Source organism: Annulohypoxylon maeteangense, assembly GCF_022496945.1.
Source record: "Annulohypoxylon maeteangense strain CBS 123835 unplaced genomic scaffold GGS22scaffold_3, whole genome shotgun sequence".
In the NCBI taxonomy this organism is placed as follows: domain Eukaryota; kingdom Fungi; phylum Ascomycota; class Sordariomycetes; order Xylariales; family Hypoxylaceae; genus Annulohypoxylon; species Annulohypoxylon maeteangense.
Genome location: NW_025953250.1, coordinates 1,833,819 through 1,850,361, shown reverse-complemented (window position 1 = coordinate 1,850,361; position 16,543 = coordinate 1,833,819). Strand labels below are relative to the sequence as shown.

The 16,543-nt window shown below is 48.6% G+C and overlaps 6 protein-coding genes across 6 annotated transcripts; 3 read left to right on the top strand and 3 right to left on the bottom strand.

Moving 5' to 3' along the window:
- The first annotated feature begins 863 nt into the window (after positions 1-863).
- GGS22DRAFT_95291 (uncharacterized protein) lies at positions 864-3,183 on the top strand. Its single transcript, XM_047968514.1, has 3 exons — positions 864-1,446; positions 1,542-1,760; positions 1,814-3,183. The coding sequence occupies exons 1-3, from the start codon at positions 1,360-1,362 to the stop codon at positions 2,948-2,950; spliced, it is 1,443 nt and encodes a 480-aa protein (XP_047822088.1). The 5' UTR covers positions 864-1,359; the 3' UTR covers positions 2,951-3,183.
- Positions 3,184-4,567: 1,384 nt separating this feature from the next.
- On the top strand, positions 4,568-6,773 carry GGS22DRAFT_155419 (uncharacterized protein). Its single transcript, XM_047960212.1, has 3 exons — positions 4,568-4,963; positions 5,141-5,410; positions 5,490-6,773. Exons 1-3 carry the CDS (start codon positions 4,854-4,856, stop codon positions 6,097-6,099), a joined length of 990 nt encoding a protein of 329 aa, XP_047822087.1. The 5' UTR covers positions 4,568-4,853; the 3' UTR covers positions 6,100-6,773.
- A 231-nt stretch (positions 6,774-7,004) lies between these two features.
- On the bottom strand, positions 7,005-9,131 carry GGS22DRAFT_155418 (guanine-N(7)-methyltransferase). Its single transcript, XM_047960211.1, has one exon. It carries the CDS (start codon positions 8,939-8,941, stop codon positions 7,409-7,411), a length of 1,533 nt encoding a protein of 510 aa, XP_047822086.1. The 5' UTR covers positions 8,942-9,131; the 3' UTR covers positions 7,005-7,408.
- A 120-nt stretch (positions 9,132-9,251) lies between these two features.
- Positions 9,252-11,499, top strand: GGS22DRAFT_155417 (PCI-domain-containing protein). Its single transcript, XM_047960210.1, has 3 exons — positions 9,252-10,007; positions 10,088-10,929; positions 11,024-11,499. The coding sequence occupies exons 1-3, from the start codon at positions 9,552-9,554 to the stop codon at positions 11,220-11,222; spliced, it is 1,497 nt and encodes a 498-aa protein (XP_047822085.1). The 5' UTR covers positions 9,252-9,551; the 3' UTR covers positions 11,223-11,499.
- Positions 11,500-11,773: 274 nt separating this feature from the next.
- GGS22DRAFT_95242 (PLP-dependent transferase) lies at positions 11,774-13,704 on the bottom strand. Its single transcript, XM_047968513.1, has 2 exons — positions 12,980-13,704; positions 11,774-12,926 (listed from the first exon to the last, which is right to left on the bottom strand). Exons 1-2 carry the CDS (start codon positions 13,368-13,370, stop codon positions 11,875-11,877), a joined length of 1,443 nt encoding a protein of 480 aa, XP_047822084.1. The 5' UTR covers positions 13,371-13,704; the 3' UTR covers positions 11,774-11,874.
- A 1,246-nt stretch (positions 13,705-14,950) lies between these two features.
- Positions 14,951-16,394, bottom strand: GGS22DRAFT_198055 (pyridoxal-dependent decarboxylase; the record flags this gene model as incomplete). Its single annotated transcript, XM_047966080.1, has 4 exons — positions 14,951-15,030; positions 15,093-15,644; positions 15,707-16,102; positions 16,154-16,394. 4 exons carry the CDS (start codon positions 16,392-16,394, stop codon positions 14,951-14,953), a joined length of 1,269 nt encoding a protein of 422 aa, XP_047822083.1.
- Positions 16,395-16,543: the final 149 nt, after the last annotated feature.

The window sequence follows — 16,543 nt, the reverse complement described above, 5'->3', positions numbered from 1 at the left end:
GCTCTTGTACTCTTGCATAACGTGTGCTACGGAGCGTTGCATTTAGGACGTAGAGAGAAACGAGGAAATTTTTCTCGCTTGTTGCTACCTTGCAACGGTGCTGGGCGTCGCGTAAGGTGTGTCGGGACTGGCGAGTCAAGCCGGTGGAATACAACACTTGTTCATCCCGAGATCTCGGCCTGGCCGCAAGTGGAATCGTCGCACATTGCAATACCTTCTTGATTTTAGATCGGTCTTTGCCGGGTGAGCGATTATCCTTTGCCGTGTTTTTTGTTAGAGGGAAAACAATAATATTGAGGCATGAGTAAGGGGTAGTGGTCAAGTGAGCGTACAAAGGATATTCTTAGCTTCACATAGTAGTATGCTTTATTTTAGGTATTTGTCAATATCTATGCACTACCTCCGTAGATGCTATATCGGAAGTGTATACATCGATACATTGATACCTAACTTAATAAGCTACCTGTGCTTTGTCCAGTCGAATGATGCAACGTTGTCGAAGGCATCGTGATATATTAAAAGGAGCGATCACAGGGATAACATCGATTGAATCGTACGAAAAAGTATTTTGTATTCTGTACAAATTCTTGAATATGTACGAAGGAGGTACTTCAGCTGGCCACTTCCAAGCTAAAAACCTGCTTACGTCAATACAATTATGTACCTAGACTGCAGTGCTAGATACGATTATGTACATATCTTCCAGGTAGATGACATCATTTTTCTATCAGACTTTCCCCTATGTGAGAAAGTGCAGGTATAGTCGATGCTGTACTACGGTTGTCAATATTTAATTGGCTGAAGCTGTGCGACCGAGTCCTTTGATGACTTCAATATCTTCCTAGAATTCCAACTACCGCATCACTATGTATTAGCACTCATCTATAGATTGAATTCCTAACCTGTTCTAGCTATCATCAATCGATAAATCGGCGTCATACTATCCCACCATTCCCAGCCAGGGTCAAGGCTCGATGATCGACGCAGGGATTTTAATATCCACCAATTCGCATCACCAGACATAACTGCCCAGTGCCCAGTCGTTGTGCTCCTAACATTAGGAAATTGCTTGGCTCAAGCTTGTTTAATGTTTAATCTTGATAATTCCTAGGGGTTTTTGTTTCAGATCTTTTATCTCACCGACTCGAAGTAAATCATTACCATAACTCCTATTACGAGAGAAGAATCGACACTTATTTTTTTTGAATTGAATAGACGCTCAATTTCAATCGACGTCAATCGATCATAGCAGATCTCATCGTCTTCCGTGCGGGGTGATTTTCGGACTAGCGGGCGCAATCAGAAGCAAGACATACAAAGCTCCGATAATCGCAAAATAGCAAAACAGCAAATTCCAAGATGAGCGGCGACTCCCTTACAATTCCCGTCAGGAAAGGGACCAATTTCAGCGACTTGGAAGCTGTACCAGATATTGATCCTACTACTGTAAGTCGCATTTGAGTCGCATTTACATCGCATTAAGTCTCCTGAAGCTTCCTTACTCCCCATTCCGTCGCTGACAAGAACCCCTTTATCTCTAGACTGCCGGTTTACTCGCCGAAAGACTTCAAGCCTGGAAACATGCCGTAGGATATCTAGAAGATTATGTCGGGGCGGTAGAGAAGGTTCATAAAGCGCACTCCAAAGAGTATGAGAAGGTGCTTAAGACGATCTCTCATCCTCTAAAGGAGGGGGCGCACTTTGACCAAGGTCTTGGCGGAGTTGCCGGTTTCTTTGAAAATATGCGAGTCAACACACAGGTATGATATTGAATACTAACACACGTTGAATCTTTATATTTAACATGTCTTAGGCTATGATCAATTCGAATGCGGAAACGGAAAAAACTCTAAAGGGCTCTGTCCTACCTATTCTTGAGCGACTACACAAGGAGATTAAGGCGAAGCAAAAGGAGGTGTCGCATGGAGTTGAAAAGGGTGCGAAAGAGATCGAGAAGGCTAGAAACACCACCCAGAAGCAAATCGAACTTCTTGGTCAGCATACTGCAGCCTTCGAGTCAACGGGTGGTAAGATGACTCCGAGCGACGATCCTTATGTCATCCAGCGAGGCGTCATCCATAGGTTGAACAAACAGGTCATCGAAGAGAACAACCACAGAAATGACCTGATCAATGTCCAGGACAGCTTCAAAGCCTTCGAGGCTCATGTAGTTGAGGTGGTCCAACAATCAATGGATGCATTGAACCAGGTTGCCGGCGGGCAGGCTGAGAAGACGAGAGCGCTCTACACCGACATGTTAGGTGCAGCGCAACGTATCCCGGGCGACTTTGAATGGCAGGGTTTCGTTGCTCGTGACGGTCATCGCCTTGTTGACCCGAATGATCCGCCGCGAACTGTGGAGGAACTTGTGTTCCCCAACCAAAACCATACTTCAACCAAGGCGCTCATCGAAGGCAGTCTAGAACGCAAGTCACGCAATAAGCTGTCTTGGGGTACACAATCCGGATACTATGTGGTGACTCCGTCTAAATTCTTGCATGAGTTTAAAGACGACGATAACTTGCGATATGATCCAAAACCGGAGCTTTCCATCTATCTCCCGGATGCCGTCCTCGGTGCTCCTAGCGGGGACAAATTCTCCGTTAAGGGAAAAGACAAGAGTAAGAGCATTAGCAGCAAAATCGCAGGGACTTCAGAGCTTAATTTCAAGGCCCATTCTTCTTCTGAGGCTCAAAAGTGGTTCGACGCTATCCGGACTGCTGCCGGTGCAACAGGTGCTGCTTACGCGAGCCAACCAGTTTCACCTATTGGTACTGTTAGCGAGACGAAGCCGAACCCAAAGATTGACGCAGCCGCTGCCCATAAAGAACAGGATACCGGTATTACGGGCGGCGAAACTGTCAGCAGTCCTACAGAGATTTCGCCAATTACCAAACAAGACACCATTAAGAATGGCTCTTCTACAGATGAGAAGAAGGCGACTGCTTAGAGACGTAGCTTGCCCACCGTCCCAGTTCGGAAGAACTGGAAGGTCTTTTCGCGGCCGAGTCTGTAATGGCTGGGGTGAGATTATAGTGAGATGGGCTCGAAGAATGATTCAGCTTGATCCAGCCTCATTGACCTCAAGGTCCTTAACTATCAGAGCGTTGGTCCGGTCTCGTACGAGTGATTCTAGGCGGCGGCTAGGCAATGTTCTCCTTGGGGCGCGGCGCAATGGTCTTAATGTATGAAGCGAAGGATCAAACGAGGCGACCGGAAGCGGGGTTTGGCCAGAAACATGACTGAATTAGCATGCGGCAGTCAGCAAAAATCGAAAAAGGAATGAGGCTGCAGCGCATAATGGTGGGGTGGTATTGTATTTTCTCCATATCGCCTTTTAATATGCCAATGAGAGATCACTGACGTTGGAAGTTCGTCTTCTTCAAATTTCTGGAACTAACTATCTCATAACAATCATGGCTGTGCATATCATAGTTCGACATACTCGCTTTTTAAAATTTATAACATCGTTTTCAATGTTGGCTGTTTATTTTCCGGTTGTTTCTCCAGACCTGACCTCGGCCGACCCGATCAATAACATAAGTCCTATTAATAGTCTTGTTCAACGATGACTAAAAACCGCTCATAAATTTGAACCATATTGATTCCATCCTCTATCCGATTGGCTAGGTTCTAGCCCACGTTCTAAAGCGTCTTCAACCGCGCGGTACAATACATGGGGAGCAGTCAGCCTCAGGCACCCCGGTTCAGGTGAAGGATACTAGTTAGGTATTGTGGCTTTAAGGTGAAGTGAGTCAATGTATGTACGATCGTGGGGGCTGATTCAAGCTTCTTGTTCTTGTGTGTACCAGTTCCTCTCACGTTACAAAGCATACGCAAGTAGAATTTCGTGCAGCAATCGCAAACATACGGTAGTATATGATATCTGCAACTACTATGTTTGGCATAAGGCTATAAGGCTATAACATACATACCTATCTCCAATTCTTTATTGCGAGGTTGACTTTTTAACTTGACAGCCTGATACTATGCAACATCGTTATCTCTCCGAGGAACTGTGTAGATGGCGCTAGAGAAGCAGGCTCCGGACTTGTGGCTGCGGCCTAGACGAAAAACGATGTCCTTTTGTTTTTTTCGCTGATTCTTTCCCCAGATCTGCAAAGGACAATCCCCAAAGCCCATAAGCCGTAAAGGTAGGATCTTTCTCACTATCCTTCCTACCCAGATCGAGCCAGCTTAGCGGTAAGGCTCTAAGCAAGGATAGTTCATACACCTGGGCCATAATACGCCCCTTAATCCCATCTTTATGCAAGCCCGCCCAGATAGGATAGGGTCATGGAGTAAGTAACGGAAGGTAACTCGCAGAATTCAGCGCTCAGTGTTCAGCGCTCAGCGCCCAGCGAGTGGGATGTGTAAAGGGAATAATGGCGAAGAGCAGGATAGCCCCGTAGCCTGCTTCATAGCACTGTTATTCTCTTATTACCTACCTAGGTAGGTAAGTAGGTAGATAGGTAGGGACTGTGAGCCGCGCGGACAAACAAGCCTCTATTTAGCCCTCCCCAACCGATCAAAAACTCACCCCCCTTCCCGAATAGATCAATAGATCACCTTAGGTATGTAGGCTCCCCGCACGCAGTGTAGTGTAGTGCAGTGAAGTCCTCAGGGAATCCCGGTGAGGCTCTGACGTCCGACACCCCCCCTCCCCTTTGCCTACGTCCCCTAAGGGAAAAAAAAACGTGACATCAAATGACGACCGTTTTGCTTGCCCCAGATGGCGCGACTATTCGTTTGCCCTTACTCTTCCCCAAGTATTGCCATTCATAACCTGTAGTTAACTTCGAACTCGGCATCATCTCCGATAAGAGAAAAGTAGACTTATTATTATCACAAATATGACGAAGCAATGGGATATGTACGAGGCCACCATAAAAGAACTCTACGCTGAGAACACGCTCGCTGTGGTGCGCCAGATTATGATTGAACAATATGGGTTCAAAGCCTCGTGAGAATCAACCCTTTTCCTCTTATCCCCCTTTCTAATCCTGTTTTCCAATATCCTCATTAACATATTCTATTTCACTATCATCTATCCCCTTTCCCTTAACCTTGGAATACGAACGCGTTGTAGATAGGCAAATAGAAAAATAAACACTAATACAAACGCGCTCTCCCATCGCAGCGTTAGAGCGTATAGAGGTCGCTTGATCCGCTGGGGCATCCGCAAATACAACTGTCGAAAACGTGCCTCGTCGAGCTCCAGTGCCAGTGTCCACGATGGCAGTTTCTCGAGCGGCTCAGCTTCCACGTCTCCGTCTATGATGGCCAATAACATGGCGACGACGTATCCTCACAACACCGGCGGCCATCTGGCCATGCCGCTCCAGATAAACCAACCGCACATTTACAACCCTATTGATAGCCACCAAGCACAGATGTACAACGCGCAAAAGTATGATAAATCTACTCTAACATTCTACCCCTTCCTCCCAACTAGCTAGATAGCCTGCCACACTAACACCGCCTCCTAGATCCTACGACAACAAACCCAAGCCCATTCTCTCGCCACCCCAAGCCCATCTCAGCGCCAACACCAGCAACAGCGGCAACATAAACTACCCCTGGGAACCCCCACAACCACCTCTCCCACGGCCAGAACGACACAGTGACTCATCCACCCCCCCAACAGCCACAGACTTCCCCACCTTCACACCCCCTAACCCCTCCCACAACCACCTGCACGCGCGCACCCACCACACCAGCAGTGCCGAGATCATGGCTCAGCCGACGTACTTCGGGTTCGGGACGGCGATGGGGCATCATGCTAACCCCAACACCAACGACCCTAACCATAACCATAACCATAGCCATAGCCATAGCCATATGAATCAGCAGCATCTCAGCCATATGAACCACGACAGCCACAACCTTGGTAACGGGAACGGAAACGGAAACGGAAATGGGAATGGGAATGGTGGGAACCATAACCCGTACGCAACGATGCCGAACGCGGACTATCTCCGAAACCGGGACAGCGGGAGTAGTCTCGGCAGCTACTACGAGGGCCCGGCGCATCGCGACGCGGCGGTTGGACAGGTGCCGGGGGTGCCGCGGGGGGTTGGGGAGAGGGTTTGGACGTGATGGATGCGTATGGACGAATCTATCTAGGTATCTATCTAGCTACAAACCTGCTTGGATATTGTCTAGGTGTGTTGGTGGGTGGGTTGAGAGGTGAGGCGCAAGCTGTGGGATAATGTTATGCTCAGCGAATGGGACGGGATGGGATTTGTTTAGGGGGCTTAGGAAATTGGGAAATCTACACAAACGAGGAATAAAAAATAGGGGTTTGGTTCGGACGGTATAACTTGGGACTGGGTATTAGGGGCGGTATATTACTTCGTATAAAAGGGGGGCTGCCGTCGTTTCACTGCGAGTTTTTTTTCTTCTTTTTCTATTTCTTTGTCACGAGGCTTGGGCTTGGGTGGTATATGGCTTATCTACACGATGACGACGGGAGAACAGTACCGGGTATCTCGAGAGATAACAAGCGTGGGTCTGGGACCTTGATGAATCCATCACGAATCTATTAACGGCGGTTTCCTGATTTCTTTGTTTCTGTTTGTCAACCTGCTTACTTGTATGAATAGGGGTTTGGAAAGGGATCAAGAGCGTCTAGAGATATCTTGGGCGGGAAAAGTCGAATAAACTTGGAAAAAAAGAAGGGGTGATAGGTAGGTATGGGTAGGTCCGTGAATGGGTTATACGACTAGTTAGACGGCAAAGATAATAAAGGGCTACCACTTTCTTTTCTTCAAGATTACAACTTTTAATATGTTTTCCAATTTGTATGATTTGGCATTGGATTTCTCCTTGCTAATAATCTACCTCCTTTGGTAGGGAGCAAACAACACGACATACTGCATATAATGACTCGACCAATAGAAAGTTAGTAGCATTACCGGAATCAGAAAGTGGGGATCCGGAAGGGAGGAAATCATCCAGTCGTATGTTGAGAATATTTTCTACGCCAACTTCGCGATTGAGTGGGTGGATATTTTAGAATTGTAACAGCTGAGAATACAACGAATATCCAGTTGGCTACTTCTTAGGTTGGTACCAGATAGTCAGCCTGGGAGTTGTGATTTAGTAGTGCTTATCTACTTCAGGTCAAGAGACTCTGCTATTGATGGCCACAGCAGTCTTACTTCAGCCACAGCTTAGTCCTTATGATCAGCTAGCACTTCATTGGGCATATAGTACGCACTTGATATGCTATCCTATCAATCCTAGGGAACGTCGGATTTCAAGGATAGCGTCAACTTCCAGGACATCCCCAACGCCATTAAGAAATGTCCTAGGCCCTTGAATAAACAATGCCAATGTCTTCATCTAATGAGGATGCCGCCTTGCAACCAACCACAAAAGCCAATCCCATTGCCTGCAAGAACGACTATACTTTATAGAAGCAGAACGCCAGATAGAAGTTCGCAACCTCCATCTCTTCTGGCGAGACTAAAAGTGGCCCCCTCCCTCTCTCGCGAACGCCCATACGCTCGCTTAGAGGCCCTAGAATGTGATCATCCTTTTCAGCCTCCCAAATTTCGTCAAATTTCTGATGGTATTGCAACTCGAGATTGTAGTCTTCCGCAATGGCACGGAACGCCGGCCACGGAACAACGTATTCAGGCACTTCCTCTACAGCCTCGTCAAGGAAGAAGCTGTATTTCCAGCCGAACGGCGGTCGAAATATTCCATCTCCGGGCGTCTTACCGGGGAACCTAACCCGATAGAGATCGTTACCCCATTCCGCCGTCTCCTCGACCTCTCCTTCTTCCCCCTCTTCCTTTTCTTCGCCTTCTTCTTTCTCCTCCTTAGGGGGAGGTGCTTCTTTCTCCTTGGCTGCCTCTGCTTTCTGCTTTTTCGCAAGCCAGTCATTGAACTTGACAACTCGCTCGCCGATCACGTCCGAGTTGGGTATGCAGCCGATGAATCGACCGCCCTTTTTTAGAGCTCCGGAGACATTCTGAAGCATCATGCGGGCCTTCTCTTCGCTCTCAAATGCGTAGTGCATACAGAACATCATGCTGACGATATCGAACCCACTCCTCCCCATGGGTGAATGATCAAATCCGACTTGTCTGATGATATCGATATCGCCGATAGATTCCCCATAGCAATCTTTCGCAAAGAAGCGTGCATCGAAAAGATGTTGGTGGCGACCACCCCTATGGCCGCCCCTACCACCTCGTCCGCCGCCTCCACCGCGATGGCTCATATTGCGGTACCGCTCTCGCGCCTGATCGATTGAGACATCTGCAGGATCCAGTCCAACGTATAGCGCAACCCTCTGCGGGGCCTGTTGCCACTTGCCCAAATCACCACCCTTACCACATCCAATGTCGAGTACAAGTAGCTGGTGGTCCCTAGCGCCAGCCATATCATGACCTCTTTCGTGGGCACCGGGTGTGTAGTCCTCGTCCGGCGAGAACTTCTGTATTAGCGTGCTCTTGACCCAATTGTTGAAGGATCTCAACCCCTTGATTCTGCTGTCCGTCTTTCGCCAGTCTCGGCCTCTCTCCGGCACCGCGTTATAGTGCTGTCGCACGACGTCGTTGATGCCTCTCTGGTCTAGCACGGCCTGCGTGGCAGCGGCCTCGGCAGCCTCGCGCTCGCGTTGCTCATGGCGGTGACGGATGGACGAACTCTCTGCCTGGGAGAATCGGGCGCCGCGACCGGGTCGCTTAAGCCTTCGAGGCGCCTCGCCTGTCGGTGACCTCGAGCGCTGGCGTTTCTTGGCTGGTTCGAGCTTCTTTGCGTCAAATGGTTGAGGGAGTTCGTCGATTGAAGGCATGTCTGAGTTATCATCACGATGCTTGCTTTTGTTTCTGACGGGGGATTGCGAATGCTTCCGTTTCTTAGCGGACTCGAGTCGCTTCGCGTCGAAGGGCTGAGGAAGCTCCTCGGGACCATCGTCTCCTGCCATTATGAGCGACGGAGAGTGAATTTCTACGTCTTCTTTGTTATTTTCGAATAGGTAACTGGGCAGTTATTGATTATTATTCTGTTCAAATTGGATGGGATGACAATCTCGTCAAAATCGTTTCATGAGGTCCAAGAGAAAAAAAAACAGGTTGAAGAAGGAAAGTGGTATGTTCGTGTACTGCACCTCGGAGAGTTTCTAATGTGGAGGACGAAAGGTGTAGAAAATGGATGTAAGTCTTGGCATTGAGCTTATTAGGACCGGGGTAATCCGCACCTTTCCATTTTGCTTTGTAGAGCTCAAGCGCTTTTGTAGCTGGGAGGTACGTACTGCTGAGGCTCCGACAAGACCCACATATGCTATATGATTGGCTCAGAGCTAGGTTTACTGGTGAAAGTTACGTCCACCGATGGCCGCCTGCAGCTGCTTGCAACCGCTGGCAAATCCATAAACCATAAACCGTTAAACGAAGCTCTGAAGTTTTTATGAGGCTTCATCAACCAACGACGTCGACATAATCGAGAATCCAGTGGTCTATCTTCATCCTACGACTCATTATACCCTCTGATACTCTATTTAAGCCCACGTCAGCTCTTCTGTCGCCCAATTCATCATGGGTTCCGACCCCCAGTACGCGAAATGGCCTGCTCTACCATTAGCCCAACATGTCTTCACCATCACGAATCCCTACGCCACTCGACCCGCCCAGCAGGCTGCCATAAAGAGCTTACAAGATGGAATCAGTGAGAATAAAATGGCCCCGCTGTACAAGTATCTAGCCCATCCTACCGAGGGTATCCTAAATACCATCGGTGAGACCACATCGGCATCAGCGCCCCAGAAGCCTACCGGGAGGAAACCAAGCGCCGCCGGGATGGTTGCTAGCAAGACTGCCGGCGCTACCTTAGCTTGGGACGAGAATCTTTACAATAAGTTACAGGCAGAGAATGATAAGGAGCTGGAGGGGTTCCAGAAGGAGGAGGATGAAGCAGTTGAGCAGGCTGGCGAAACGGAAATCATGGCAGCGAAGGGAAAGCGTGCCGATTTCTTTGCTAAGATTGGTGACAAGGTATATTAATTTGTTACTATATGGTCCTCCATGACTATGTTAATCCTCGTATGACTATGACTAACAGCTTCGCGCAACAGGATAAAGCGATAGCAACCTACGAAGACGTCTTCGAGAAGACGGGCATCTTAGGCACCAAGATCGACTTAGTTCTCGCCATAATCCGCATGGGACTTTTCTACGGCGACAAGGCTCTAGTGAAGAAGCATGTTGCGCGCGCTAAGACTCTTGTTGACAGCGGCGGCGACTGGGACCGCCGCAACCGACTAAAGGCCTACGAGGGCCTCCACCTACTAACGGTACGATCGTATAACCTCGCCGCTCCTTTACTCCTCGACTCCCTGTCGACCTTCACCAGTTACGAGTTGTGCACGTACTCGAACCTAGTCGTCTACTCCGTTCTTGCCGGTTCAGTCTCTCTTAAGCGGGTTGACTTCAAGAGCAAGGTCGTTGACGCCCCTGAAATCAAGGCCATCCTCGGCGCCGACGGCGACGACAAGCTCCTGGCCCTAACCGGCGCCATATCTGCAGGTCCTGGCGCTGAGGACTCTGAAGTGCGCGATACCGCCGCCAAGGAAGCGGCCTCCTCACCCGCGGCCCCCACCAAGACCGTAACGGCCGTGAACCTGACGACCCTAGGCACCAGCACGGACCAACCCGAGACCGAGCTGGCCGTGGACTTCTCTCCCCTAGCCCAGCTGGTGAGCAGCCTGTACAACGGCCACTACAAGCTCTTCTTCCAGGCCCTCGCCCAAGTCGAGGAGCAGTTCCTGACCCAGGACCGCTACCTGCACGAGCATAAGGGCTGGTTCATCCGGGAGATGCGCCTCCGTGCCTACCAGCAGCTACTACAGAGCTACCGTGTCGTCGGGCTCGAGAGCATGGCCAATGACTTCGGCGTCACGGTGGATTTCCTAGATCGGTATGTTTACTCATCCATATCCCCTTCCCCTCTCCTCATGTTACACAATCCCACATTTCCTACAACCAGAAAATACTAACATGACCAAAAACAGCGACCTAGCCAAATTCATCGCCGGCGGCCGCATCCCCTGCACCATCGACCGCGTCACCGGCAAAGGCGTCATCGAGACCAACCGCCCCGACGACAAGAACAAGCAGTACCAGGACGTCGTCAAGCAGGGCGACCAGCTCATCACCAAGCTCCAGAAGTACGGACAGGCCGTGCGGCTACGGGGTAGCGAGAGGGCGTAAAAGGTACAAGAGGGGAGGTAGGAAGATTACATACATACATACATATCCTAGGTATCCCGGCGTTTCGTTTATTCACTAGGAATAGTGGTAAAAGTTGTGGGGAATACCTAGTACGTATGTAAGTATGGATGGGTGGGTGGAGGATGGATGGGACAGGCGTCCGGGACGAAGAAGACAGCATTGCGAAGTCTGTGCAATAGAAGAAAAAAATTAATGTACCAATAAATACCAGCCTAACGTAGACGAGCTGAGAATCGCTTGATGTTTTTGGATCACATTTGAAATTTTTGCTATGAGGTTTTCATTGCATCGTAAACCGGATTTGGGAGGGTTTGTTTCTATTGATGTGATGCATACGGAGTAGTGGAGAGTAGGTAAGTACCAGGTATTTAGTTGAACCCCAGTCAAGGCCCCTATACCGTCCTGTTCCATCGTACGAGGCCCTTTCATAAAAGCAGTCACTACGGATTATCAAACGCGCAAACCAGCCTCGTTTTTGTAGGTACCTAGTATCTAGGGCATACAAGGCTTTGCTCGTTTCACTTCTGTCAAGACAGCCATCTAAGGTATATCTCGAACCGAACCATCTAACCCGAATATCCTTCTTTCGTAGGATTTCCCAAGCCTCTTTTATTCTAGAATAATATCTCTCTTATCTGTAGGTATCCATAAACTCCTTGTGGAACTTCTTAATGTTAACAACCCATTCCGTGCCAGGGGCTAAGAACGTAGTTCGGAGGTGCAGGGTTCCCTCGGCCTGGCCAAAGCCGCTGCCGGGGACGACACACACACCAGTAGCCTCAAGCAGACGCATGCAGTAGAACTCATCGGGGTTGCGGTTTTCCTTCTTAGCAGCTTCGACGGCCTTAGGAGGTACACGGATAGTGGGGAAGAGGTACATGCTACCCTGAGGCTCGCCGCATTCGACGCCCTCCATCTCCTTGAAGGCTTCGTAAAGCGCATAGGCGCGCGTCTTAAGGTTGTTGAAGATGAAGTTGTATTCCTTGTCATAAAGCTCATAGGACGGCTCACCGGGCTTGGGTGGGTTGACCATGAGCTCAACAAGGCATTGGCCAATTACAGGTGCGCACAGCGTAATGGAGACGAATTTGTAAATCTGCTCCTCAACCTCGGGCGTAAAGCCGATGAGGTCGAAGTAGCCGCCACGATGTCCGCACTCGCCGACCATGCCCTTGGAGATGGAGTGCAGGGATGCAAGCTCGACGTTGTCGTATTTACCAGGGTGTTCTTTCTGTAGAGTAAGAAGGACCTGTCGGAAGCTGTGGAACTTGCCAATGAACACATTAGTCTGGTAGACTTCGTCAGCCATAACTACGAGTCGTTCCTCAGCAGCGAACTCTAGGACGTTTCGGACGTCTTCCTCGGATAGCGAGGCGCCTGTAGGGTTTCCAGGGTTGATGATGACAATGGCACGGACGTCAATGCCATCACCCTTAGCTTTGTTGTACGCCTCCTTGATGGTGGCAACCGATGTGCCCCAGTGAGCCGCCTCATCGAGGTAGTAAGGTACGCATGTGGAGTTCAATACGGATAGCGAAGCGGTATAGAGCGGGTACTGAGGGATAGGGACGAGTACACCAGTGCTAGGAGAGGCGCAGATGATGTGTAAAAGAGTGTTGACACCGGAAGAGGCACCAGCTGACAAGTAGATATGTGCTGGATCGGCAGGGAAGCCATCTCGTTCTAGGATTTGAAGTTAACTTAATGAAAACCTCACGTGGGTTACTATAACGTACTCTCAAGGAACTTAGCAATGCTCTCCTTGATGACGGGAACACCTGCGCTGGCGCTGTATGCTCCAACGCTGCCCGCGTGGTCTAATAGCCATTGCGCTCGCTCTATGACATCTGTCTTGTAATCTAGAGAGTTGAGTAGGATATCCTTGTGTTCCAATAGCTTCGGGTTCTCGAGTAAACTCAAGACTTGACGGAAGTAGGTGATGGGCTTCTGGTCAAGCTGCTGCGGGTTACCGATGTTGGCGCTAATTACCTCGTCAAAGGGTAGACTTTTGTCGCCTTTCCTAAGTCTAGCACGGTATTCCTCGGACTTGACGGCGAGTTCACCACGAACGGCATACTTGGCCTCGACGATGTGCGGGTTGATATTTCCAAGGTTAAGTCTCGTCATCGCCGCTGTTTGGTGGTGAAATAGCCTTTTTGGAGGGTGTAGTGGGCTTGGAGATGGCGGGGTAAAAGACCCTGAAAATGATAATAGCGGGGTAGGTATCGCTACTGTTCGTTTTCCTGCTAATACTCGTGCTAGGTTTGGTACCGGTACTACCGCTCCTGCTAACAAAAACGTGGTTCAGTAAGATGGTTCCAGCGTAAAATTATCAGATGGGAAAGAAGATTGACTAGGAAAAACACGGGGAAAAAAGTGGCGAGGGGAGTTTTAATTCATAAAATGATTGGAACAATGAGGGAATTTCTACCAGGGATCAGATGGTTAGACGGTGAGAAGGGAGAGCGAATAGAAGACTTAATAGAATATTAAGCCTAACTTCAGCTTCTTGGGGATCGGATCTGGGAACTTGGAACTTGGAAATTCTGTGCATGTGCACTCGTTGTGTTTAGGAAACCCACGCAGATCAAATTGGAACCCGCGCTCCCGTCTCTCATCCAGATGCCCAAGGGATGTGATCCCCAAATATTTTTTACCGCCTGATCGCGTGCGTAGTTGGTTCGCCTTAAAAGTGTGGGACGTTGTACATCATACCACTGTCGTGCAGAAGAGGTACTGACGGTTCAAGATGCTATTGGAAGAATTGGAAGAACTGAGAAAAAGGGGTGCATCCACTATCCACTAGGAAGAGAGCCGAACATCGGGCGATATAACAAACACCTGATATCGTTACGTACGTAATCAGAAGCAATCAGAGAAAAATTTGGGTAGTAAGCTTTAATAATGTGGGGAGCTCCCGATGCTTGAACTTTTTTTTTCTCTTTATTCTCGGTAGATATTTGGGAAAGGGCGATTAGTAAGGAATTTGATTTACCTGCTGCGATGTGGAAGCCATGACGTTGGTGGCAATTGACCCGGCTTCGGCTGCTATGAGCTGTCGAGATGAGAGCGTTAAAACTTCTGGTCCGAGCAATACTCGAGTTGGCTGTTGCCATCTGAGGCAGTGGATGAAGCAATTGCCGCAATTGTCGCAATTGTCTTGGAAGGCTCAATGAGAGAGGGTAGGTAGAGGTTGACAAGAAGGAAGGAGTCATCAGGCCTCGAAAGCAGGGCGTATTTTTTTTTTTCTTTCGCGGTAGGTAGTTCCTATCTCGCAACTTTATCTATAGGCTAATGTTGACGAAATTCGGGAAACCCCTTCACCGCCCACTGTACTACCTAGTAGGTACCTATTCACCCCGTATCGGAGTTAACTTTAAATACCGGAGATAATCCGTGACTCGGGGGTCTTCTTAGCAAAAGTCAAGATAAAAGGAGAGACTACAATTTATTGATGCGCTTACTATCCTTTATGTAGTTTTCATATATCTGATTCTTAACGGACTTTTACTTGGACATTGATCGGCTTCGTCTTTAGTAAAACTCATTTTGGTTTGTGGCTCAGTAGTTAGAATTAAACTTTTAGGTAATAACCAATTCTATTCTGATGACCTTCTGTCTTACCTATTTCCAATCTCAAGATAATCAGACTTTCGAGCTTTCGAGGTATGTCTAATGCAGACGGCATCACGTTAGGAAGCGCTAACCTAGAGTTTGCTAGAAACGTAAACTATCTTGCACTGGCTATCGAAACCGTTGAACCGTGTAGCCATTGCCAAAGTGTAAGCTGCGTGGCGTAAATTATTATGGTGATAATAATAGAAGTTGAAGCTTTGGAGAAGAACATACCTCCCATATCTTTATACTTCAACCAATCACCAACCAAGACCTCCGAATCAAAGATGGCGGTTTTCGTGATGCTGTCCCTCGAGTCGCATGTCGGCCCCCAGATATGATATTCATGCTCACAGCGTGTTCTTCTAGGTGCCTCTGGCCCAATAGGGTTAATGTTCGATCTGATCAGTTGGGGCTCCGGCCTTAGGTTCTCGAAGACGGCATTCATGAAATTTCGATAAATTCCATCGTTTTGGTACAGCATACCTATGGTAGATACACCATGCTGAGAGGTCGCTTGTCGTCTAGCGATCACTTTAGTTACCAGACTGTACGCATTTTGAACATAAAAGCGGCCTGGCTCTGCAATGACGCGTATGTCACTGGGTATTTCCGTCTCAATGAAGCAGCGAATCTTCTCCGCAACTATGACGAAGTGTTCGTCGAGAAAACCGCCACCGATGTCAAGTAGATTGGATTTGAAGCCTAAGGATCGTGCTACCTCCAAGATATGCTTAGAATCTCGTAGAGCTGTCTCAAATGCCGTGGCGCTCCGGGAGCCAGACCCTTTATCAAGGATAAGTAGGTATATCATTAGGGTATAAGCGCTCAATGTCTTGTCAACGCACCTACGTGGAAACTGACTCCTTCAACATTCATCCCTAACTGTCGGGCACGCTTGAGAAGATCGAGCGCAACGTCCTTAGTGGCCCCGAACTTATCACTGAGGTCGGTCATGGCTTCTGGGTCTGAAGCGAAAAGGCGCAACACTATCATAGCCTCAGGCATGATGAAGTGTATCTTTTCAAGCTCGTCAATGTTGTCACATGTCGTTCGGTAGACCCCAACACTCCTTGCAAATCGAACCGAGGACGGGCTTTTGCATGGGTTGGCAAAGATTATGCGCGAAGGTTCAACCCCCCAAGAGAGCATAGTCCGAATCTCTTCAATCGAGGCACAGTCAAAGCCAGTACCGAGTGTCCCTAGGTATCTCAAAAGAGGCAGGTCCGGGTTGCATTTCACTGCTACGAAGTGTTAGCGTATCTTTACATGATTATGAAGATGGCTCTAAGTACCATAGAATGGCTCAACCATTGGAAGGTATTTTTGCCATTTTTGATGTTGTATCAGCACCTGTCCTAGGTCGGCAACGAAAAAGGGTTCATCTTCGCTGAAGTCGTGCTCTAGTTTACTACTAGCCCCGATGTAGTCGTGAATTGCCTGATCAACATCTCGATATAGACCTCGAGAGGGGGTGGCATGAATATAGCCAGGGACAGGTGCCTGGCTGATGCTAGCTACGTCAGCGGCAGCCATAATGTGCAGAAATCGAAGTTGAGTCCTGAAGTTGAATGCTGGGGTTTCTCAAAAAGAGAGCATAGGATGCCGCAAGACTACCTACTTATATTCTTTCAAGATACTCCGGGTATTTGCCTAGGCTATGAATGAGATTTTCGAAATAAGAC